This window comes from Saimiri boliviensis, chromosome 10 (assembly GCF_048565385.1).
Source record: "Saimiri boliviensis isolate mSaiBol1 chromosome 10, mSaiBol1.pri, whole genome shotgun sequence".
Lineage (NCBI taxonomy): Eukaryota > Metazoa > Chordata > Mammalia > Primates > Cebidae > Saimiri > Saimiri boliviensis.
The window spans coordinates 54,824,861-54,850,899 of NC_133458.1; the positions used below are offsets into that span (position 1 = coordinate 54,824,861).

Below are 26,039 nucleotides of genomic sequence, written 5' to 3' on the forward strand. Positions count from 1 at the left end.
ATCTATGTGAAATCTAATAACATAAAAATTCAAAAAAGTGAGTATAAAGCACCTTCAAAATATGGGCACATCCCACATTTAGAATTTGAGAACCTAGAATAACCTGGTTGCATACTGTGTTCTAGAAGTAACTGGAGACATGTTGCTCTTGTGCATTAACATTTTTCATGGGTAGCAAGACCCCAATTGACATGCTTCCTCCTACTCTGCATGGTTGAGATGTGCAGCTCCTTTCTGCATGTTTGAGAAATGCAGACTTTCACCAGGTCTTTATCTGGAACTGCTAAATCTGAAGAATAACATAATTAAATTGTCCCTTGATTTTCACTCTGCCTTCTAAATCCCTGGTCTTAATATCATAGAAGAATTAACAGAATGAGAGATGCAAGGCACCTTTCATTGCACAGATGGTAAGACCCAAAATGCTACGTGACTTGTGTAAGGTATTCTCTACTATCTCACAGGAAACTCTTCAACATCCTTTTTAGAAAACATACTTGCTATATGTTTTAAGCTTAATTGAATGCATTATTCAATAAAGCTCTTTCTTGCTTTGTTTTAGTATTATTATGAATAAATAATATACTCTTTTCTGACCATGCTATACATTTTTTCCTAATATCTCCAGGTATTCTTCCTTTTCCTTTACTGTTCGGTCACTAGAGAAGTTCCTAAACCACACAACTGAGTTTAATATCAGATGGGCAGATGACACATGTATGCAAACCTCTGGTCAAGAAATATTTAAGAAGCTAAAGATCTGTGTTAAGATATGCTGAGATACTTCTATCTGAGAGACTGGCAGGATATTTTTGCCTACACGATGAATTTAATATTAAGTTTCCCACATTGTTTTGCTTTTGAATCATGGAAGGAATTTTACATGAAAATTAACTAAACATTATTAAACCTCTCGAAAACACAAATTCACATCGTGGGTAAAAGAACTGTAAAATGTTCTTGCAAGAACCACTCCTCTGGCACTTTAAGACTTCCATATGTGAACTATTTTTTGCTTGGAAGAAATTTCATACAATTATTATTATTTTTGTCTATAAATAATTATGATATATAATCATTAATCATAAATGATTATTCCTTAAGAGCATTTATAGACGAGGGAACTTAAGAGTTTTAAAAGGCAAAGAGTAAGAACATAGTACCATAGAACGCCCCCGTTCTGAGTGTGTTAAGATGACATAATTTTATAATATAGTTGTACCATATAAAGCACTAGGAAAAAATGATTATTTTATCCTTAAAGTTTAAAAGATAAAATAAGACCAAAGCCTTGTTGCTTTTTCACTGAGCTTTGTTTCAAATAAAGAGCCAGTCTGCTCATGGAGGGCATAACGATCATTCCTGCCAGGTAAGCTGTGCTTTCACAGTAAAGGCAAATTAGCTTTCTGGCAGAATTGCTATTTTTAAAGAACCTTCATGTTTGGTGTGGCTGCTTAGAATTATGACTTGAGAAATGTCCTTTTGTCTGTATTAGGGATGGAAGAGTGCTACCTTTGAAACACTTCCATTAGGTATAAAACTGACATTTTATGTTGTACTCTCTTGAGGACCTACTGGCCATTGAGTGCTTAAACTCTGCAGCCCTGATGGTTTCACATGTATTCATGAAAATACATTGGGTTACATTGTCAGCTTGTGCAACCAACAAAATGCTTTGATATATTAGATAACTTTCAATCAAGACCTGATTTTTAGAGTTTACTTTTTACTCCTCCCTCTGCCTTTATCCCCTGTCTAATTCCAGGATCTTTTAATTTTAAATTACTGAATGAAATAAATGTATAAGCTCTAGGATTGGATCTAATTTCTAAAATACATGGGAAAAATATGTGTCCTACCACAGCTTTTATTTTGCTATCTCTATATTATTTAGCTCACACCATAGTAATTTCACATTTCAAAAGGAACCTGTTGGAAATATAAATGTTACCATGGTTTTTTTAGAAAGCTATCTGAGGATACCTTTTTAAAATCAGATTTCTAAATTAATTAAAATCTACATATTAAAATGGCAGACACAGCTTAACTGGATTTACTGATCTTCATATCAATATATTATAACCGCAAAGTGATGTACAATGCGATATATTAGAAACTCCCTCTGAAAGGAAAATTTTTTTCACAGATCAAATCGTAACATATTAAGGATAACGATAATGCTTTTCTCATAAGAAAAGGCTGCAGAAAATTAATCTCTCAGTACAATTGAGGACATTTAAAATGATAACATTATTACATCTTTTTCTATCCTTTTATTTTTCTAATGCTAGAGTCACTGGTAAAAGTGTTTTAACATTAACTTATCTTATTTTAATATTTCACTAAAGTAAGATTGTGTTCCAGAGAACATATGTGTTTGTGGGGGGTACTTTAATGCACTGGACACCAGCAGTGTTTGAGCAAATCAGGCCGGGGTTTGGTCTAGCACAGTGTTCATATGTGAGGGTGTTCTCTGGGAAGGCGTGGTGGCCTTTCATAATCACATAATAGCGGCCTATAGCTATGGTATCCATGAATTTATTTAAACCTTTCTTAAACTTTTTGATGTTTCTAGCTTGGCTCAATTGGGTATTTAACTACAGGGGAAAAGGAGATGTGGAACTCAGGAAGGCTTGAGCTGAAAGATTTTCATAGGCTTCAGAGCTTTGGTTATGAGCACCCTACATAGACACTACCATATGTGATGCGGCTTCTCCCTCACTTTTCATTGAGACATTGAAGCAGTGTGCTGTGGTGAATAATATTATTGTAGTACTCCATCCTTTCAAGTGGCTCGCTGTTAGGATGGGAGACAGTGAAACTACAACGCTTGCTTGCTAATAACGAGGAAAGAGCAGCAGAAAACCTGGTAGTTTAGAAATACAACCAGCAGTTTGTGATCAGCCATAAATTACATGTATATTACAATACTGAACAATGAAAGAATTCAATAATATGCAATGAACAACAAAAGAGCAGGATAACAGCACTAGACGTGAAAAACATAACTGTCCGTTTTTGATCTGCCACAAATTATCATTTCATTTCAGACATAGAACTACAAAACAGTTTGCTTCTCCATTATGCTCTTTCACTGACCTGTGGTCACTTTTGATTGCTACCTTTGCTATGATACTCATTGCTTATTATTCTAATTCTGGAAAGGAAAATTGATAGTGTGAGCTCTTTTGAAGACATTTCAGAGAAATTTCTGTTCTAAAGAGGTTATACCGTAAGGCACATTACACTATACGGATCCTTGACATTTTTATGATTCTACATTTGAGTGATGTCTTATCCCAAAGGAGTGTGGACATGTTGTACCTCATAAATTGCTTACTTATGATAACCAAAGTTCAATGTGAAGAGAAAAAAGTTTGAACAACTTCAGTCATAATTCAACTTGGGTTTAAACCAAGGGACAGAAAGAACCCTGAGGGAAGAGTTTTAGGAAATAAGCATTTTTCTTTTCCATTCCTGGTTGCATCTGCTTATTTGCCTCAGCTTTTAAGGCTGCAGCGTAGAACAGGCCCAAGCAATGTCCCCGTGAGCTGAATGATAAGACAAACCTTTACAACAAGTCTGGCTTAAAGGAAAGTGAAGCAACAGGACAAGGCCCTCTCCTATGTCAACAGGCCCATCGGAATGATCAAAACTTTATTTTCTAAGATTCCAAAGTGAGCCACACTCATTTCTTTGGGAAGTGCTTTATACTGCCTTGCCTATCACAATTCTTTTTATTACCAGTCATCTAGCTGTAGTTGTCTAAGTATAATCTTTCCCAGAAGAAGGAAACAGATGAGATTAACTCCCTTTCATTTCAGTGACTTTTGTGATGTTGAACCTGACTTATTTTCTCTATCAAGAAAGAGAACTCCATGGCATAGTACGTAAATGTGCAAAACTTTACTACCTATTTTTTTTCTACTTCATTTGCCGTGAAATAGATTTGTACAGATATCTAACTTTGGAGCTTGGCTACCAACACAAGTCAGGAATAAGCCTTTGCTTCAAATTAGGGATAAAATATGTATAGGCAAAAATTCTATCTGAATAGAATAAATTAGCTTGAAAAAATTATCTGAGTAGGTATTACGCTATTTATTCATGGTGTGTACATTTAGATATACGCTTTTCTTGGACAGCAATGATGACTATTCCTTGAATAAATTATATAAACAAGGAAAACGTTATAATTTATCATTCAAACGAGGACAGTCTAGGGTGGTAAAAAGTGAACTATTAATAATTATGCCAGGACAACATAGACAAGGATTGTCCAGGAAAACCCATGTGTAGTCACCCTAGACAGTCTTATAAGTAACTAAGGCAATGAAGAAAGGTTTCCCATCATGCTAGAAATGTGTAGTGGGAGGACAGATGCAGTCACACACAGAGAAAGGAGGGCAGGAGAAGACGAGGGAGAGAAAACACTGATGGCCTTTAGAACGGCTTTTCTCCAAGGTTAGCAATGGCATCTGGAGTCCAGAATTAGGAATGTTAGCATTCAAACCAGAATATTCAAGCCATTCCTATTGTGACTGCAAATCAAATTCAAGTTCTTCCTTTATGAGATTCTTGGGAAAAAGAGAAGAGGGAAGTAAAAAATAGCATGGCTTGTCCCAGTACGCGAAGGTATCTATTTTCTTTTGTTTTCAGTTTTTAAAATTGCAAGTAGTGGGGCATCAAGAAGTCAAGTATCAACAGAGATTATTATCACAAACAGGATAGTTACATTTGTCTAAAAGTCTTTGGTAGAGATGGGAGTTGGGGAGATTTTTGTTCTTTTCTGGGAATTGGTAGTACTGACATAGGGTCAATGTTTAAATAATTAATATGAAGATCCAGAAGGCCCATTGATTAAAACTTTTTTAGGGATTTTTTTTTCACATACTTATACTTTTACGTACAGTAAGTTTAAACTTATGTGGAATTAAGTTAGTGGGGAAAAAATTCTTCTTCTCTCTCTCTTTTTTTTTTTTTTCCACAGAGTTCTCCAGCAAGGATTAATGAGATTTTGATGATGAAAGGTACTTAACAGATAAAATTCTCTTGAGTAAATATCAATTTTGCACACGGAAATTGAGAAACTCTCATTATTTAGTTATTTTTACTATGTAATTTCAGACATTAAAATACTGACATTATTTGCTATGTTGTGTAATAGAGCCTTGTTCAGAAATGGTTTCCTATGTGTGTGTTTGTGTCCCCACCTTCGCTGTAAGCTTCTAATGAGCAGAGGTTATTTCTCATAACTTCTCTTGTGGAGTGTCTTGCAGAGTTCTAGATACATAGTGAGTGTTTCATATATTCTTGTTGATTGACGTGGAGCCTGGAGTTGCCACCTCCGGGCACAGTGCCTAATGTTCTGAAGTCAGAGGCACTGCTAGCCTGCTGGGTGGGAGAATCTTCCTTTCTCTGTCTTGCTCCATTCCCAGCTCATCTTGAGATCTCATGAAGATAGGAGGTGTTTCCTAATCATAGCATGTACCTGTCATGTTCTGTTTCACGTGGCTCTGCTATCCCACGGTTATCTTCATTTGTTTAAAATCACAGAATTTTTTTTTCAGGAATACATCTTTATTAAGATGTCCTGTGCATGCACATTAAAATGTCAGTATAATCTAATTATGAGTCAAATGAGGCACAGCAGCATTTACATCATTTGATAAATTTCCATCATTTGCAGGGGACCAGTGACTTGAATCCAAATATTTCTTGACAGCCTTGACAGAACAAACATTCTGTAGCTCTGTACAGCGCAGGCTTGTGGGTGGAGGGGCATCTTTTTATCTGGTGACTGCAACCCAGTTTTGAATGTGCATGCAAAAATCTGTTTAGCTTTAGATGTAGTTGTAAGGAAGGACACCATGAGATCACTATAGACTAGGGGAAATGTCAAAGGACTTAGTTTAAACAGCTTTGGTTAGGATTCCTTTCCACACTTTGCACTGATTTCCCTGTACCCCCAAGAAAAGGCAAGGATAAATAGAGCCAAACCTGAATGTTATGCATGTAATTCAAAGAAGTAAGAATAGGAATGGTTCATAATCACAAATTTTGAAATATTGATCTTTTGTTTGGATGCATATATTTTATGATCATTGCATTAAAAAAAAACCTATTTGAACATAATGAGAAACAGACTGAGCTTTCCAATCATTAGTTAAAAGTTTTTTTTCTTTTAGTATCGCTTTAATCATTTACATGATAATGTGAAAGTTGGAAATGGAAATGTACAGAAGAGCAAAAGGCTGTCTTGCTTTTTTTTTTTTTTTTGAGACGGAGTTTTGCTCTTGTTACCCAGGCTGGAGTGCAATGGCGTGATCTCGGCTCACCGCAACCTCCACCTCCTGGGCTCAGGCAATTCTCCTGCCTCAGCCTCCTGAGTAGCTGGGATTACAGACACGCGCCACCATGCCCAGCTAATTTTTCGTGTTTTTAGTAGAGACGGGGTTTCACCATGTTGACCAGGATGGTCTCGATCTCTTGACCTCGTGATCTACCCGTGTCGGCCTCCCAAAGTGCTGGGATTACAGGCTTGAGCCACCGCGCCCGGCCATTTTTTTTTTTTTTTAAGACACACACACATATCCACAAGCAGAGCGAACTGATCAGCTATCCAGAGAGACGAGAGAAAGCGGCACCATGCTCTCCTGGTTTCCTTAATCTTCAGTGGTGGAGCTTTTCTTACCTTGACACGATTTCTATGTTTCATTCACACTCCATTTAGTGTTATGAAGAAATGTGATAGAAAAGAGAAGGATGGGAAAGAAAGTAAGCTTGCCCTCTTTTGGCTTCCAGAGATTTTTGACCCTGAAAACATTACTGTGACCTCAGAAACATTAGAGAGAGCTGATGAAAGCAGGAAGGGGGTGTGATGAGGCCAGCAGCAGCAATGGCACATGGAGGGCACCTATGGGGGCCCATGGCGGGGCGAGGTGGCGAGTCAGGGTATTTGCTGTTCCTGCAGTTGTAGAGTGGAAAGGGGATAAAGAACTCCCAGAGGAGGACTGAAAAAGAAAGCTCCAGGAGGTTAAGGCGGATTGGTTTGCTTCGTTTGTTACAGGGGAGGAGTGGAAAGGCAATGAACAGAAACAGCATTGCAGGGGCTGGATAAAGAAATAATTCCTTTAGAGTTGGGAAGAGGGTCATGTACGAAGAAACCAAGGGCACAACAGGATCAGCCAACCATAAAGAGACAACTGGAGATAAATGCCAACATTGTTTCTGTCCTGAATCATAAAGCTTTGCATTGGCCAGGAAGCTGCAAAAAGGATGGCAGCGAATGACTAAGGAAGAGACAAAAAGCAGGAGGAGGCACCTCTCAATGCTCCCTAAATGCAATCCCCAAATTAAACAAGCCAAGGAGGTGAGGATGATATTTTGATCCTACGCATTTCCACCTTCCATGTTAGAACTGTTAACTTTATCTTACTGTCTACCTGTTTACATTCATTATTCTTGTTTTCCCCTTACATGGGTGAGAGCAGGCCGTATTATTCATCTTTGGTATCTCCTCACAGTGCTGACAGGTATTCAATCAATACCTTGGTTATTGAAGCAGAAAAGGTATTAGAAACTGTGCTGAAATCTTTTTTTTTTTTTTTTTTTTTTGCAGTTTAATGTACATTAATACCCTGAATTCATACTGTATATTATGTAGCTAAGAATATCTACTTTGTTCTTTACTACAGCAAAGGCATTCTAATGATACAATCTAGAGATATGATATTTCAGTTGTTCATCCAGAAGGAGAGGAATGAAACACAGTAGCTCTGATGTAGCCACTTCTTAAAAAAAAAAAAGTGAGGGCCAGGTGCGGTGGCTCAAGCCTGTAATCCCAGCACTTTGGGAGGCCGAGGCGGGTGGATCACGAGGTCGAGAGATCGAGACCATCCTGGTCAACATGGTGAAACCCCGTCTCTACTAAAAATACAAAAAATTAGCTGGGAATGGTGGCGCTTGCCTGTAATCCCAGCTAATCAGGAGGCTGAGGCAGGAGAATTGCTTGAACCCAGGAGGCGGAGGTTGCGGTGAGCCGAGATCGCGCCATTGCACTCCAGCCTGGGTAAAAAGAGCGAAACTCCGTCTCAAAAAAAAAAAAAAAAAAAAAAAAAAAAAAAAAAGTGTGTGTGGGTTTGTGGAGAGGAGATGTTTCATTTTGGTATAAATGATTTCTTAATGGCCTGCAGTCCTAACCATTTTATCAACCAAAGTTAGTTCTACAAAGAGTTGTAGAGGATGGGGAAAAGATATTATGTCTGCTTTCCCCTTTACCAGCTGCGTGCATAATTCTCAGCCCCTGAGCTCATCAAAAGAGTAAGCAGATTTGAGATCCTCTGAGATCACACCCAATTTAAAACCTGCTATTCATGCATTGGATGATAAAGTTGGAAACAAGACATTGGTGGAACACTGAAGCAAAGGAAATCAGCAGACCATGAATGCGAGCGCCGGGGACCAAACTCTTCTATGAGGCTCGGTTTCCTGATAATTTAACACACAGGTTCTTATTATACTGTGAGATTCCCGTCTTCTAACATGTGGAGGAGGTGATTTGCAAGATGGTAGGAAGAAGCACGGCAATGGTACAAGCAATATTAAAAGCCTCGTTTTCTAATGTTTACAAAGTACAGTCATTTTAAAAGATCTTCAGATAGGGTGACAAGTGCATACATGATATTTTAAGACTGAATGTTCAAATGTGCCTGACTGCACTAAAAGAGAAGCAGAAAACTGTGGCAGAGATGATTGGCACCTAGATCAATACTGCCTTCGGAAGCAATTGATGTCATGCCTGTGAGGTAGGAAGGCTTGGCTGACTTTTTACTCAATGACCTAACTTTTTCAATGGCTCCATTCAAGGCTCTAAGGAAAATCTAAGCTTTAGGCTCAAGATCACATTAAACCGATTTAAAAAAAGCTAAACACTTCTTTTCCGTATTTGGTAACTTAAACAAAACCAGCAACCACACCCCCCAACCCCCCAAAATATATTCCTGATTTTCTTCAGGGGATTAGGGGAAGAAAGGTAGGAGATAAAATGTAAGCTGAAAGATACAATAAACCTACTTTTAGAGTAACAGGCTTTCTAAGATAATTTTAGACGAGTTGGCTCTACTCTTGAAACACTTCTGGAACTCAGAATATAAAACCATGCCAGATAATTCAGCCTCAGTATATCTCCTGGCAGTGGCTCAGCTATCATTAATGTACCCTTGTTTTATGTGGCTTTCACTTACGCCTACTTTCATAAATGGCCCTAGATTTCTCGTAGAGCTCATATGGATCAGGCTTCCGTGGGTCAAAGGCCTCTGTTGAGTCAGGAAAGGAGCTCCTGTGAAGGGCAGGCGGGAAGGGCAGGTTCTGCGGTATGGCCGGAGCAGATAAACTCGTCTGAGGACTGCCTTGATTCTCCCATCGGTCCATTATCTGAAAAATCAAAGAGGACAGAGAAAATGACTGATGAATTCTTCCTGGCTATTTCTCTTGTCACCTTCAGGTTAATCTTTTTTGCCTTGTGGACTTTTCTTCCAGGGAACTGGCAAAACTCTGGTACAAATTCCTTGAAAGAAAAGATTTTTTGCCTACATAAGACAACATCATAAACTGTTATAAATGCAAGTGGTGCCTGACTTTTGAATGCAAACTGATCTGTAACTTACATAACCTTGTCAAATATTAGCTGGTAATCTTTGGCAAACCGCTTAATTTCTCTGTTTTTTCCCCTATAAGATAAAGATAATGTGTCTCAAGATAATTCAGATGTAAGTACTTAGAAATGTATGGTATCATTTCTTCCTTTTCTAAGGTGGTTTCAACATATTACATCACTTTTCCCCCAAGCAGAAGCTACAGTCGTCTGCATATACTAATTTGACACCTACGCATATAGCAACAACCTCTTATGCGTGAATATTCAGTCACTTTCCTCTCAGTTTAGATGTAATTATGCAACCATCTAGGATTCAGGGCTTGTTCAGAGTCTCCTGGGAAGCCTCATTTACTGTGGATCTGGTGATTCCTCCCCCAGAATGCTGCTACTGATGTGGCTACTTCTCTAATTTCTTAAAGACCTGCAGAGTACTTCCCAGTTTCTCATGTTCTTTTACATACATGATCTTCTTGGATCCTCACATTAGCACTATGAGATAGAGAAAGCAGAGATCAGTCCCACTTTTTAGCAAGGTGGAAGCCGGGCTCCCTGAGGTCACCTGTTGGCACTGCCAACTTCATTTTCGTTCATCAACTGATGACTCATTCAAACTCAATTTTTCTTTCCTGCTTTGAATAAACTGGCAGGTTAGTTTGCCCTCCTGCTGAAACTCTGCCCTGAGTATGCATGGTCCTCAGGACGAAGGCCAAACTTCCTACAGGGGTGTAGCGGGCTCCTCTTGACCCTGGTCTCCTCACCTTCCTCGTATTGGCTGATGGGCTGGCTTCTCATTCTCTAGGATCCACTTGATTCTCTTCTGCTTCTGAACCTTTGCATGCTTCATTTCTCTTTCTATATGCATTTTCCACTCTTCCATCCCCTCCCTCACTTCTCATGGCTACTAGATTCCGATGAGATGTCTCTTTTCCTAGAAGGCTCTTGCTGACTGCCCTGTTCCTTCTGCCCCTCACACCAGTTCATCACGTCGAACTGTGATCACCACGATTCTACCCAGCCATGTCTCACACGGATCATGTTGGGGACCAGGGCTGTGTCTTCTCCTTGTTATATTACCAATGCAGAGTTAGCACTCAGAAAATGTTCATTTAGTGAATGATTAAAATTATGAATAAAATATGGCCACTTTAAAAAAAAAACAGTTTTGATACACACTACATTGAACTTGGCAGGATCCTAACTTTCTATTCCCTATGTCACTGTCCTGCTTTTGTTTTCACACTAGCTATATTTTTGTCAGGGCTCTGATTCCAGCTCTGGCCTGTCCATCATCAATAGGTTAAAGCTGGAAGGGATGTGAGGTGCCATGCATTCCAGTGTTTTTTAAACTGCACCCACGTGCTGTATAACACAGGAGACCCCAGGGGCCAGCCCTGCCCACTTGGGACTGGGACTGTGGCAAGGGTTTGTGCTGAATGAGCAAACTGGGAAAGAAGTGGTCACTGGCCCTTCCTTTAAGTAAGACTGGCTTCATTTTAATTGTTTTCTATATGGGCTAGTGCCCAAGATTTCATTTGAACAAAGTTTCTCTAACTGACAAGGATGGAAAACCCCTAGTCTAGTTCAGTTTCCTCCTATGAAACATAATCTCTAGAAGCACAGAGAGGGTAGGCAGCTTGTTTGAGGTCCAGCAGTTGCCAGTGGCAGATCCTGGGTCAGAACCACCTATACCTCTAACAGGAGTAATCGTTTATATAGTATCACACTAGGGGGAATACCCGGTAAATATGGTTTGAGTTATAATGAATTGTAGTGAATGTTCTGCTCAGCAGGCCTTGTGTTTCCGTTTGTAAAAATCTTTATGAATTTCATAATTCATTTGATAGCAAAATTCATACAGAAAGCTATTCTGGGTTTCCTTGGTCATCCATTCTGGGTGACCTTGCCATGATGTGGAAAACCACATTTGTGGGTAAAGGCATACCCTTGGTAATTTTTCACTTTAGCTGACTTTAGGCACCATGTGGATGCATTCTGGCTGTGACTTTATCCCTTCTGTTTTCAATTATAAGATACTAAATACCAAAAAGTAAATAAATCAGAAGTACGGTGTGAGGAGCTGAAGTATCTATCCCACTCTTCATCACAGGGCTTCAGCAAGTGTCTGTTTCTTTCTCCTATACTCCTCTGAGGGTTACTTGATACCCACATGTGTCTTGCTGGTATATGTATTGTTCATACGTAGTCACTGGACATGCTTCAGGTGAAATATTGGTATTTCTAAAAAACAATCTTGAAACTACAGAACAAGTAATGCTTTGGGCACTGTTTAGGAAGGCTGCCATGGCAGATTGACAAATTCTACAATTTCTGTAGCACAGAGATTGGGGAATTAGTCAAGAGTCCAGTTCATGCTTGGTAAAGCATTCACAACTTCCTGCTATGACATTCATTAACTCTTGAGTAACTCTGTCAGGGTTTCTTAAAAGACTGTAAAGCAGAAAATCACTGCACCCATGAAAAAAGCAGACAATATTCTGTTCTCTGCCACCTCGTATCCTGCTCCCTCCTCAACAGAGTTACCTGGTAGCTCCTACCCAGAAGACCGTGGGGCACACCACCCGCGCTGGGGTCAGAGGTCACCCCCTTAGCTGGGGCTGGTATGCTGGCCCGACTGCACCTTTCAGGAGTACATTCCATTGCCTCTTCCCAACTTCCTTAGGCACTTTAGTCTCTGGACTTTTGCTTTCTACCTGGGACACTGGCTTATTTCTACCTTCATGAACACCTTGGATGTTGATCCTGTCCCCTTATTGAGGTCGATGGCCTCACTTGCTCTACCTAGCATCTTCTGGGCCTTTTCCTGTTTAGACTTTTTGTTACCTGCCAGGTGTTTATTTCCCAACAAGCTTCTTTTTGGGCCTCTCTTGTCCAGTCCCAGTGGTGTCCAGACCCAGGCCAATGTTTATAAACATCTCACTAGAATAAGCACAAATGGAAATAAAAGTTGTTTTCTATACTGAGAGAAGTCTGTACCTCTGCTGGCCTTGGTGAGTGAATGGATGTCTGTGCAACTGTATGAATGGACAGCACTGAAATATCAGGGAGCAGCCTGGATGTCCGGTCCACACCCAGGCATCAAATAGTAAAACAGAACAATCTGTTCATGGCTGTGGCTGTTCATTTTTATTTTTATTTTACTTTTTGAGATACGGTCTTACTTTGTCACCCAGGCTGGAATGTAAGGGCATGATCTCAGCTCACTGCAACCTCCATCTCCCAGACTCAAGCGATCCCTCCTACTCGGTCTCCCAAGTAGCTGGGACTATAGACATGTGCCACCATGCCCAGCTAATTTTTATATTTTCAGTAGAGACAGGAGTTCACCATGTTGGCCAGGCTGGTAGCTAATTTCTTTAACCTCAGCTTCTGATTATAGGGTGCACATAGGGAGTAGAGAGATGTGAATGAGGCAGGCCTCTCTCCTCCACTCCCATGAAATGCTCTGTTCAGAAACTGTTTCCTTCCTATGGAAACTAGGGTAGTTTAAATACTCCACCTCACTATTTTGGGCAAGGTTGGAAGATGACAACATTTGGCTTGATTCTGTATTTGAAGAATGCACTTGATCTTTTCCAGATGGAGAAAATGAGAACTCACTATTTTAGCATATTACTTGTTCAACAGGAAGCGGCTATCTTGACATGGAATAGTATAAGATGTGGATCAATAGGACAGCAAAGAGTCAGGGAGTCACACAGGACTAGGACGAAGCTAGCTAGATCTCACCCCATATACCATTTCCTTATTCTGACCCAAGATATCATTGATCCTTTACCTGGCGCCTTCCTGGCCGTCACCTGTTTAGAGCTTGTGTTACCTGCCATGTGTTTATTTCTCAAAAAGCTTCTTATTGGACCTCTCTTGTCTAGTCCTAGGTGTCCATGCCCAGGAACGTGGGACTGGGTAAGAGAGGCCCAATAAGGGCCACATTCAGAGGACAGTGTGTATAAACCCACATACTGCGGGTATGTTGTTACATACTTGTTTGGATTAATAGTTTAGCCAACTATGTTCATTTCATAGAGTGACTTGGTAAAGGCTCATGCGTGGAAGGTCTGCTTTCCGTGGTGATGGTAGTTTATGTTTTCAAGCTCAACATGTAGAGGCAACATGTTTTAAGCACCTTACATGATTTAACTCATAGAATTCTTCACAATAACCATAAAAGAAGGCTGTTATTATCTCCGTTTTACGGATACATAACTTAAGACACTGATAGCGTAAGTGGATAGCTATAGTTAGGAGTCATAGAGTGAAGTCATGTAGTTAGGAGAAGAAACAAAACTTGAGGCCAGGCAGTATGCCTTTAATGCCCACACCCTGAACAAGTATATTAATGCCACACTTCCTCTCATTATAGTCCTCAGTCTAAGGAATTTTTGGTAGATACATGGAAGACATTGATTCTATAGCTTTCTCCCTTCTCTTGTCTGTGACCTGGAAGTCCAAGCCTTAGCTTTTGTAGAAATACATGGATTCAGGATTAATTGTACATTGAGTTCTATAAAACATTTTTTGGAATTATTGACTATGAATGTAATTACAATAATGACAGCAAATGCTGTCATTATACCAAATGACATAATTTGTGTAAATGTGGTACGTATAAGGAAATCACTAGATTGCATAATTGTAGCACCATGATGAGGTTGCAAGTTTCCTTGTTAAATTAGATAAAGATGTGTATAATCACAGAACACAGATTTAAGTTTGGTGGTGAAAGGAAGGAACTCTTTAGACCTTGGTTAAGATAAAATAAATTTCATTTTAAACATTTAAAAGGATCTCTTTTCAAAATCACATGCATCCTTATGTGATTTGCTAAACTTAAATAAGACTGGTTTCCCATCTGATGCTCTCTGTGGACCAGATGAATCAAATCCTAAATGAGGTCCTGTTCGCGGGGTGTTCTGCTTTGCCGCAGTCTCTTGTAGTCAGGGGTTTCACACATCCCATTTAGGGCAGAGTATTCTAACCCATCATAAAATGGGATCCCAGAGAACCAGTCCCTGCTCTTGGGACTTGGGCAATTAATCGTTTCAATCTAGCTGCAAGTAAAGACCCTCTCTAACTGCTAAGCCAACTTGGCTAGCCTAGCTCTGCAAAAAGATTATCAAAACCCACCATCTTCTTACACTGGCACAAACATTTTTGCAATTTTCATAGGGAAGTAGGCCTAGAGTGGTCAGATAATGCTACAGATATCCAGTATCTAATGAAGATTCAGAAGCACCATTTTTAGTGATTGTCAGGTTTGGCAGAATATATATACAGTATACAGAGCTTAAATATACGTATTTGTGTGTGTGTGTGTGTGTGTGTGTGTGTATACCCATGTGTATATCTATATACATACACATTTTATACACACACACATACACACACATATACAGAGGTAACATACACACATGACACATACATATATGTAGCTCCACAGACATATATACACATGACACATACATATATGTAGCTCCATAGACATTAAAATGTAAGGGTAAATATAAATATATACAAACTTAAATTTCTTGTGGACTAGATTTAACTTGCAGTCAAGACTTCTAGGCCTTTAGTTTGCATAGTTTCTAAAAATTCCATGTTATGAAGACTACATAGTATCGCTGATGGAGAAAAACAAAAGGCTTCTAAAGTACTTTCATTACATTAGATTGCATAGTGTTAATGTTCATTTTGTAAGTTCATATTTTTAAAAAGGGCAGAATCGTTTTCATAGGAAGGAAACATGAGTGACTCTTGTACTTGTGGGACAGATACAAGACAAAGGGACACAGAGGATTTATTTTTTTGACACCACAGACTCCTAGAGTTGAGAGATTTTGAGGTCACCCAATTTAATGGAATTGCAGTGGTAAGTAGAAATAAAGAAAGAAGCATAATAATTCCAACTTACAGGCTTTGGAGTTTTCCATGGAGAAAAGAAACCTGTAATAAAGAAAACAATATTTGAACTTTGAAAATACTGCCCACTGCCACCTATGGGTGGCATGATGTTAAGATAATTATAATTGATTTTAAATTAGTTAATAGCAAACAGTAACAATAACAAATTTCTGCCTGGCTGTATGTTTTTCTTCAAGGAGCTCAGAATCAAATAATTTCATTGGAATTGTATTAATGATTCTAAGAACAGTCCTTATTTGGCAACTGAAGATGCTAAGACATGGAGACGGCAAGTGACCATATGACAAATGGTCAGGGCTTTACAAAGCCCAAGACTCAGTCATCCTTAGGGATCCTTTGGCACAGCCTTAGTGGGAAAGAGAGAGAGGATACTGACATAAATTTAAATTTTCAGAGGTAAATATCTTTGCTTAGTATAAGAACTGATTGTTTTATTTACCTGCTTTATGTGGTTAAGAATCAATTAATAAGACTTCATTATAAATTTAAAAATAATGTATACACCTACATTATGAATTAGGTTCCACTATAAAATTTTGTGAGTGTTTCTCCTCTGTGATGGAGCAGATTTCTATTACCTTTGTGACCCAGTGCTAGCAAATATTTTGTGTGAAGAGCTCAAAATGTTTGTTAATTGAATGAATCATGTATCATGGAAGCTTTTTTACCCAATGTATTGACCTCTTTCTATTATCCAATGTATTGATCTCTATTATCACAAAATATAATGATTCAACTGACTCGTTGTGATCCAAATGATTAAGATAATTAAAAGTAAAGGATAGATTAATTCCCTTTCAACAAATTATTATTATTTTAGAATATGAAATCAGTTTTTAAAAGGTGATAAAAACAAGCTTAAAATAGAGAGAAGGCACTGCCACATGTTGGTCCTAACAATCCAAAGCTAAACTGAACACATAAAACAAAATAATATCTTTTCATATATCTTCCTTCTTTCAAAAATTTTTATTCAAGTTAATATCAGGTAGTTTCTGACAAAATATCTAATAAAAATGAACGTTAAAAACATGCTGCATACTATGTTTATCATCTTTAAAACAGACTTGTTCAAAATGGGCATTGTTGACAGCTATTTCTATTTCCATTTGTAGGAAATACTTGTAGAAATAGGGACACATAGTTACCTACACATTTTAAGGAATCCACCTCAGCATGGCAAAAATACTAATTGCACCTCAATGCACGGTTGTGAATAAGTGATGATTAGTTTTATGAAAAGAGTTAAACTGGGGCCAGATGCAGTGGCTCATGACTGTAATCCCAGCACTTGGGGAGGCCGAGGCAGGCAGATCACCTGATGTCAGGAGTTTGAGACCAGCCTGGCCAACATGGTAAAATCCTCTCTCTTCTAAAAATACAAAAATGAGTTGGGCATGGTGGCACACACCTGTAATCCCAGCTACTTAGGAGGCTGAGGCAGGAAAATCTCTTGAACCTGGGAGGCAGAGGTTGCAGTTAGCTGAGATCACACCACTGCACTCCAGCCTGGGCAACAGAGTGAGACTCTGTCTCAAAAAAAAGGAAAAAAAAAAAAGTTAAACTATATAGTCCATGATATTTCTTAGTTTTCCTTAGAACATAGAATTAAATTTAATGTTTGGGGTAATAACCATCTTACCCAAGAAGATTGGTAAAATTAACTCTCTTTCTGTCTTACACACACTGTTCATTATTCCTCTTTCCAATTAATATTCTGTTCAATGTGTGGTTTATAAGGATTTAATTGCATCCTTTTAGAAAGAGTTGACAGTAAAAATTACAGATAAATAAATACATTTATCTCCTTGACTCATTCTGTAAAATGCTGTGAAAACAATTTGACAATGAGTTTAAAAGTGAAACAAATTTTAACCTATTGCCTGATTAACCATTGTCTTCAGTGAAGTATAAAATTTATTTGCTGTTTTACGGAATTGCCAGCAACAGTACTTTTGAGAAAAGATGTCATTTATATATTTTCACAATGTCAAAATATTCAATTATTTCTCCTACTTTCTTTGTGTCGTCACCTTCCTCCTGCAATGCCCAAACAGACTTAGAGTATTTTCTGTTTCACTTTTGACAGGTGCTGGGATTCTTAGACTTTGATACAGAGGTATTGAAAATAAATAGTTCCTCTTAATGGCGTTCTTATCTCCACATGAGACGTTATCTTAAAAGATGATTTTCCCTCCTATAGAAAATGTATGATCATCTACCCTCTGAGCAGTTATGGTGTCAGAACTAAAACGGTGTAAGCAGGAGCCTGGTGGAGAACAGACAAGGAGAGAGAAGGTGTTTAATTTGACTGCCTTTCATCATGGGCACTTGGGATCCTTATTCTTCTAGGGCTAATTCATTCAGTCTGACGTCAGACCAATGGTGCAACCCAGGGCTCCTTTACCGCTCCTCTGATGGCAGTTTCTGAATAATTCTATTGCTGAGTTATGCTGCAGAAGGTTCAATCTTTGAAGCAATAGTTGCCCTTTCTGAATCATTGTTAAAAAGAAGTTGCTTGCTGCAGAGTAAGGAATTTTAGGTAGTAAGAGGGTGTATCAGAATAATTTTCTTAAAAATAAATGCTATTTCATCCCTTGTGTTTCTTTGTCAAATTATCAGTCATGCTACAAACATTTAAATTAAGATGAGTGAAAACATTTATTTTGAATATACTTAATTTGGTCCTGATGAAGACAGGTCAAATTTTCTGTGTGATCAAACTCCAACTGTCTGCTCAACTTCATGGGAAGTTGTGTGTCAAACTACTATAAATGTCCTATATATTTTTGTGGAGATGACCTGACCCTTCTAGAAAATCTAGTCTATTTCAATTAAAGTTAAAGAGCACTGAAAACCAAATCAAAACTTTCAAATCCTGGAAGAGACATGCTGGTTATTATATTGAGCTTATATTTCTGAAATTATTCTGGTAGGACATAGATCACAAAAGCAAGATAAGACTTCTGAGATCTAGAAAGTTTTGCATACACATATTGTGTGGTGAATCTCTACACTCTATGTGATGAAATAATTTCTGTTGGGCAGGATTACTTAAAAACTGCTTGCTAAGGTTGACCTTTGCTGCTTGCCTCACAGATTGTAGGGACAGTTTCCCCTGATCCCCCAGAAACTATTACACCTTGCTTGGCATCCTAGCCTTTCGCAATTCTAATCATTTTGCTAGGCTTGGTTTGCCTGAGAATATTACTTTTTGGGCATCTCATCACCCATCTTCATAGGGAAATAGAAACAGAGATACAGACAACCTTTTCTTCAACCTTTCTTAGTTGAGGTAGTCTTCATTACCAAACCAATTTTATAGAAAAAGAGCCATATTCTTTAAAATAATAGTAATAGTTTGTTTTAGTTTCTGGCCCGTATTTCCCCTACTTCTATAGAAATCTGTATATTAGAATTCTCTGGTGGGATTAAAATGTTTTTTATAATGACCTGACTCATGTTTTTCATACTGATCATTTATTGACTTTTATCCTTAGCAAGATGTTGTCTGAGTATGAGTTTGTGTGTGTACAAGTGGAAATGTATTTATTTAATCTTGAGTCTTATGATGAAAGCAAAAGAGCTCAAGGTACAGTTATAAAATAAATGAAATATGGATAAGGACAAAAAAAGAATAAATGGAAAAATATAGTTGTAGCTAATATAGAAGCTAGACGCATTTTGAATTTTTATTTTTTAAATAGATGCATTTTAGTATAAAGCACAAAGCTGAATTACACCTGAAAAATCTGTCTTCTTTGGAATCAGAAATAAAACTAGAAATAGAACTAGAAATAAACTCCGCACCCAAGAGCACAGTGAGATGGGCAGAGAAACAGACACAGTGTAAATTGTTTAGGCAGAAAATCCTCGTACTTGAAAATGGCAGCAGAAAAAAGACAACACTGATTTCATTATTGAAATGTAAGTTAAATCTACATGTCAAATAAATACAATTTTCTTTTTTCGTGAGACAGGGTCTTATGTGGTTACCCCAGGCTGAAGTGCAGTGGTGTGATCTCGGCCCACTGCAACTTCCACCTCATGGGCTGCAGTAATCCTCCCACCTCAGCCTCCTGAGTAGCTGGGACCACAGGTACCTGCCACTACACTCAGCTAATTTTTTATTTTTAGTAGAGATGGGGTTTCCCCATGGTGGTCAGGCTGGTCTCAAACTTCTGGTCTCAAGTGATCTGCCCACCTTGGCCTCCCAAAGTGCTGGGATTATAGATGTGAGCCACTGCACCTAGCCCTAAATACAATTTTAAATGAACTGCAGAAATATGGTTGCTATATAAAGTATATACCCAGATAAATTTGAATTTCAGGGAAAACAATGAATAATTTTTTTGGTATAGTATGTTCCATATATGGCATGAGACATATATTACATGAGACATACTGCTATTAAAAATCATTTGATACTTCTGGAACCTATTCATATTAAAAATTATTTATTGTTGATCTGAAATTCAATTTAACCAGAAATTCTATATTTTTATTTGCTAAATCTGGTCACCCTATATAGGGAACAATTTATATATGTCCCTGGTAACCATTTTAAAATAAAAACACAATAGTAACATCTACTGCAGGTAATATCCATTTGATTAAGAAAAAAAGCCCTGAAAATATTTACTATTTCCTTTAATGTCAGGAGACTTGATGTTGAGAAACCTTGCTTAGAACATTCCATTTGCTATACTTATCATTGCACTGGGCTGACTGCCTGCTCACTGGGATCCTGGACTGAGGTCACCTCAGGTGATAGAGAACACTGTGGCCAATGCTAGTGCCACAAAGGGCCATTTTCAAATTGCTTGATGCACATTACAGAGTGACTCTTTTCAGAACTTACTTCTCCTGACACATGATAGCCAAAATGAAAGAACATCAATGTCTTTACAGCAGATCTCAAGTGGAGAGCCCTGGTGTGCATTTGTGTGGTAAGAGTTTTACTATTGTTTACTTTCAAAGGGCAACAAGATGATGAACTTTCTTAAAATCACCCCAGTTCAAATAAGAGTTCAAAATACAATGAAGGGCAACTTTAATCCATCATAATAGTGTCAATTTGGAATAATGCCAAGACACCTTTTCAAGATTTTCAGGAATTTTCCCAAACAGAACTAAGTCTTCCAACATACTTCTGTATTCCAGTTGATACATTGAACTCTGATTTGCAGGATGTGAAATAGTTTCTCCCTGAGCTGAAATACGTGCTAGAACATCTGATTCTGCTTTTGAAGATGACTGTTACAATGTCATGAATTTCACAAGGGATTCTACAGTTACTAAAAATGATGGTGATGCTGGGGAAACACTTTCTATTTCTCTTTTTCTTTGAACAGTAGAAAAGAAGTAGGAACCACTTTTAAATAAAGATGTGCCTCATTACACATTTCCATGCCCTTGGTGATCAAAAGCTGTGTGTTCTGTTTTACTTAAGAAAAGGAGACAAAACAATTTGAATACACTTAACATTGCTGAGCTGTACACTGAGATGTGATTAAAATAGTAAGTTTTACGTATGTGCATTTTACCGCAATTAAAAAAAATTTCTCAAGCAATAAAAAAAGAGAAAAAAAGTGAAAAGAGAGAACAAAAGTATGCACATATCACATGTGTAAGAGAGAAAAAAGAGAAAGTAATAAATAGAGATTTTTTTTTTTTTTCACAGTCTCGGTGATACCCGCCTGGAGGACAGGAAACTCACCTGAACACCCACACAGACCCTTATACCTCTTAAATTATCCTTTCTTATTTGTAGGGAATAAAATTCACATTCCTACTACATGTCTGAAAATATTTCAGGGATTGTGAGAAACTCTTTCAGTACAAAGAAACTGTTTTTAAAAAGTTTCCCAAAGAGGAAAAAAAAGCCCCAAGGCTTTTATAATCTCCATTTAGGGTTAATTTGGCAGAGAAAAATAGCACTAATGAAATTAATCTTCAATTTAAAGATCCTCCCATTTTTCCACAGCCTGGAAAACAGAGCTAAACTTTCCATCAAAAATTCAGCCTTTGGTAAATGTAAGCCAGCAGAGCCATGAGCTAATTTCCATCAGAACTAGTTCAATGTTACTCACTTTTTTTTTTTTTCTGGTTTTTGACTGATTCATGTATTCCTTATTAAAATTCATTAAATGGGTTAATCCCTGCAGTTCTTTGAGATAATTTGTTTAAGCTGCCTGAAGTAGGTAAAAGGGCAATTTTTCCTAATGAAACTGACCTAGGCTAAGAAAAGACCTGTCCCTTAGCAAGCGTGGAAGACACACTGCTGCCAGTACTCAAACATCACACCATCATGTGTTAGCCAAGCGATGCCTTCAATTTGCAAAGAAAATTTCACATGGCTGCCATCTTTGACCTGCAGAATCTTTTTTTTTTTTTTTAATGTGGAGAGCTGAGGCTTTCTCTGCAATGCTTTAAAAGTGATCCTTTCTGCATCTTTTAAATAAAAGCATTTTTCTTAGGAACACTGTAAAATTGTTTTCAAATGGCCATTTCTCCCCTGGCTTTGTTCCTTATAGAGAGAGCAATTCAACCATTTCAAGTAATCCCAATGACTATCAAAAAGGATAAATCTGCATATACTGTTTTCTGATACACTCAGCTGCATAAAGGATAGGTTCAAAATAAAGCAGGCAAGATGAAAAGCCTCGAATAGGAATAAAAGAATGGACTGGAAGAGGAAGAATTGGACTAGGGAGGCTAAAACTCAGAGTGAGGTGAGTCTTGCAGAAAATAAGGGTAACAACTACAAAGGGCTTTTTATTTATGTTCTGAACAAGATAAGGGCAATGAAGAGAGAAACCTGCTCTGGGGTTATGGCACACTGTAAAAAATTGGCAAAGAAAATGTGGAAGGCTATCAATACTTGGAAAAATCCGGTTCCGACATCTTTTTAAAAAATGGTGAATGTATAGCATTGATTATTTTTTTGTTCTTGAGAAATCCGTCTAGAAAGATTTTAAAGTAATTTAAGATGGATTACATGTCGGTTTTGTTATTTTACACCAACGTTAAATAAATCTTTATTGAGTTGTTGGTGTCTTATAAGCATCATAAATTCAACACAGAAATGGAATCTTTGATCTTTCCTCCTGAATCTTCTCTTCATTCTTTAGTGTTCCTTATTTTGGGAATTTCACCTGCTCTCAGAGTTTTTAAGACAGGAACTTGAAAGTCATTGTTAACGCCTCCCTTCCCTTTCCTTCCTCACTACCAAATTTCTGCCTATTCTACCTCCAAAGTCTATTTCAAATCCGCTTCTCTTTATCTCCATGGCCACCATTGTAATTTATGCCCTATTTTCTCTTGTTTGAGCTGAAAAAACAGCAAATTTGATGATGCCACTGAATTTGATTATGCTTGAAAATCCTTCAGTGAATTCCCATTACGCTTGAGATGAAACACAAAACCTACAAGGCTCTGAAGCAGGCGTCCCCAAACTACGGCCCGCGGGCCGCATGCGGCCCCCTGAGGCCATTTATCCGGCCCCCCACCGCACTTCAGGAAGGGGCACCTCTTTCATTGGTGGTCCGTGAGAGGAGCACAGTATGTGGCGGCCCTCCAACGGTCTGAGGGACAGTGAACTGGCCCCCTGTGTAAAAAGTCTGGGGACGCCTGCTGAGTCTGAAGAAATTGGCTCCTATTTATTCCCCAGCCAGCACATGCATCCCTCCTCTTCAATCGTTGTTCCTTAAGCCAGGTGTTTCTAACCACAGAGCCTTTGCACAAACTCCTTCATTTGTCCACTCTTTCTTACTCTTCACATAGCTATGTCTGACCCCTTTTTATTGTCAACTTAAGTATCACTTTGTCAGAGATGACCCTGACCTTTCATTGTTAATCAAGTTTCCTTATTATACTTTTTCATTGTATCCTGCGTTTTTCTTTTATATAGTACTATTTGTAATTATATTAATTAAATAATGTTTATTAGTTGAATGGCATAATTTTATAATTATGTAATGTCCATTTCCCCCATTAGGGCATAAATTCCATGAGTGGAGATATTATACTTATTTTCTTCATCATGTATTCCCAGTACTTAGCAAATAGCTGACACACAGTGGATACCTCAGTAGACATAGTTGAATGGCTCAGTAATGGTGAGTAATGAAGGGTGAGGAGGGTAGAATACAGAGACAGGGCCAAAAGATACTCAGGAGAACTGATGAATCCTGGAGATTTGCTGGGGCTGGGGAAGTGCTATAAAGGAAAAGATGACAGCTTGCACACTTGAGTGGATGATGGTGTTACTGGCTGAGATTTTAAAGAAGGCTTGAGTGGAGTCTTGTGAGTTAGGTTATGGGCAAAATCAACTTGAGGTGCCTTTGGGAGCATGGGTTCAAATGTAGTTTGAACTACATTTTGAAGTTTGCAGCAGAGTGAGTTTGGGTTTAGGTGTGTGTTAGTCCCATTGTAATTAGCTCTATTGTCTGGTGTTCAGAGATGTGTCAGGTAAAACTTAATGCAGTAAAATTGTGTTGCGTGAAAATGAAATCCTTGGGTTAGTAGAAGAATGAGTGAAAGATTTGAAAATTAAGAGAGCCAAGTAGAAAGAAAGCTTCAAGAAGTGGTAGATGTAAATATTCATGATACAAGACTTTTTATTGGTTTGTCAGATAGGAGGATCACTGGTGACCGCAGTGGAAGCAGTTTAATTGCTAAGACAAAGGCAGAAATCAGTTTGCAGTGGGTCTGAATAAATAGAAGGTGAAGAAGGGGAACTGAGAAATGGTCATGGGGTTAAGAAGCAGTGTCATAGTGGCTACAGGGGAATAAAGCCCTCCAGAAAAGATTTCTTTTCGGTGGGATAAGCACGCCCACATCCAGATGAGAAGGAACCTGAGCAGAGACAAAGTATGAAGACTGGAGGAAAGAGGCTAACTGGTGAAATTATTTCATCAGATGAGAGAGGATGTGATCTGTAGCACCAGGGGAGGGATTCACCTTAATTGGGAGATGAGGCACCCAAATCCTTATCAAGACACTGGAGCAGATCTCTCAGTGGGTGAATCCCCCAGAATCTGCCTCATAGGGAGGGGATGAGGCTAGATAGGATAACTCACTCACAATGGCAGAGATTGGCAAAATCACTGGGTGTCTTAGGGGACGTGGTTCTGAAGCAAAGATAGAAACAGGAACACATTTTCTGAGGCGGTAGAGTGAAAAGTTATACATGGCAGAATATGGGGTAAAACTGACTTGGGTTCTAGTCCCAGCCCCACCTCTCACTAGCTATGCGGTCTCACATACATAGGTGGGCACATGCCATCAGGATGGACTCTTGGGCTGTGAGGGAGACCCTGGGCTTGATTTGTGGCTCACAGATGGATGACTGTAATTGAGTACCCTAACCTCTCGGAGGCTCAGGTTCTTTATCTGGAACAAAGTACAGATAATAGCAAACTATAGTAATGAGAACGAAATAATAATGCACTTTACGTTCTATCAATATAAAGTGGTGCATTTGTTCCATTTAATGCTTTTGAAGCATTTCAAATTCTAGTTCTACAAGGTAGAGGTCTGCTTTTCAGCAAGGTTCAACAATTTAATACCACAACAGATACATGTTATTTTTCCTTAACTCTTTTACACTTTTTGTCCTCTCAAGCTTACTTTTAAGTGCTTTTAAGCTGCCTTGTGCTGTATGAACTACGACTTGTTTTAATTTGCTGTATCTTTTTCAGTCATTGTTTTTATTTCACTGGAGTCTTCCCTTAAATTCCTCTTGATCCTGATGAGATGAGAAGGTTTAACCTTACTCCAGTCTCTGTGCTCCAGTATAGACTGTGCCCCCAGCTTCAATGATTATGCCACCATGATTCTTTTATGAATTGCTTCTAACTTTGTGTTTTCCTTGAACTATTTATACAATGAGTACTTAGATTTACCCAACTTAACTAGTTGTAGTGCTGGCCACAGTTCTTTTTATACAAGTACTTCTCTATTTGGGGATTTTGAATTTTGATTCCCCTCATAATGTATGTCCTCAAATAATTTTTTCAGAAACAGCATGTTTGGTGTGATAGGCAGAACAGTGGCCCCCAGCAAAGATACTCACACGCTCATTCTCAAAACCTGTGCACGGGCTACTTTACAAGGCAAAAGAGAATTCGCAGATGTGATTAAGGCTAAAGGCTTTCAGATGGGAAGAGGTTATACAGGTGGGCCCAATCTACTACATGAGTCCTTCCAAGTGAGGAAATGTTCCTGGCTGCAACTAGAGGTGGCAGCGTGGGGAGGCTCAGACTTCCTGAAGCTTCTCTGAAGATAGGGGAAGGCTATGTGGATGTTGGAGGCCTCAGGAAATTGATTCTCTTCTAGCGACTCCAGAAAAGAATGCTGTTATGCTGACATTTCGATTTTAGCCCAGCAAGATCTGTGCTGGATTTCTGACCTACAGTACTGTAAGTTAGTTTGTATT

The 26,039-nt window shown here is 38.5% G+C and overlaps 1 protein-coding gene across 12 annotated transcripts in view; it reads right to left on the reverse strand.

The window, feature by feature from the left end:
* Positions 1-26,039, reverse strand: part of MAGI2 (membrane associated guanylate kinase, WW and PDZ domain containing 2) — a 1,426,516-nt gene that overhangs the window by 172,270 nt on the left and 1,228,207 nt on the right. For 10 of the 12 annotated variants that reach the window (XM_039472765.2, XM_039472764.2, XM_074379315.1 and 7 more), the window contains 2 exons: positions 15,588-15,619; positions 9,246-9,435 (listed from right to left, as the gene is read on the reverse strand). In XM_039472765.2, the coding sequence (XP_039328699.1) occupies positions 9,246-9,435; positions 15,588-15,619 (222 nt within the window). The remainder of the gene's footprint in view (positions 1-9,245; positions 9,436-15,587; positions 15,620-26,039) is intronic. The other 2 variants (XM_074379313.1, XM_074379311.1) reach the window with 1 other exon arrangement.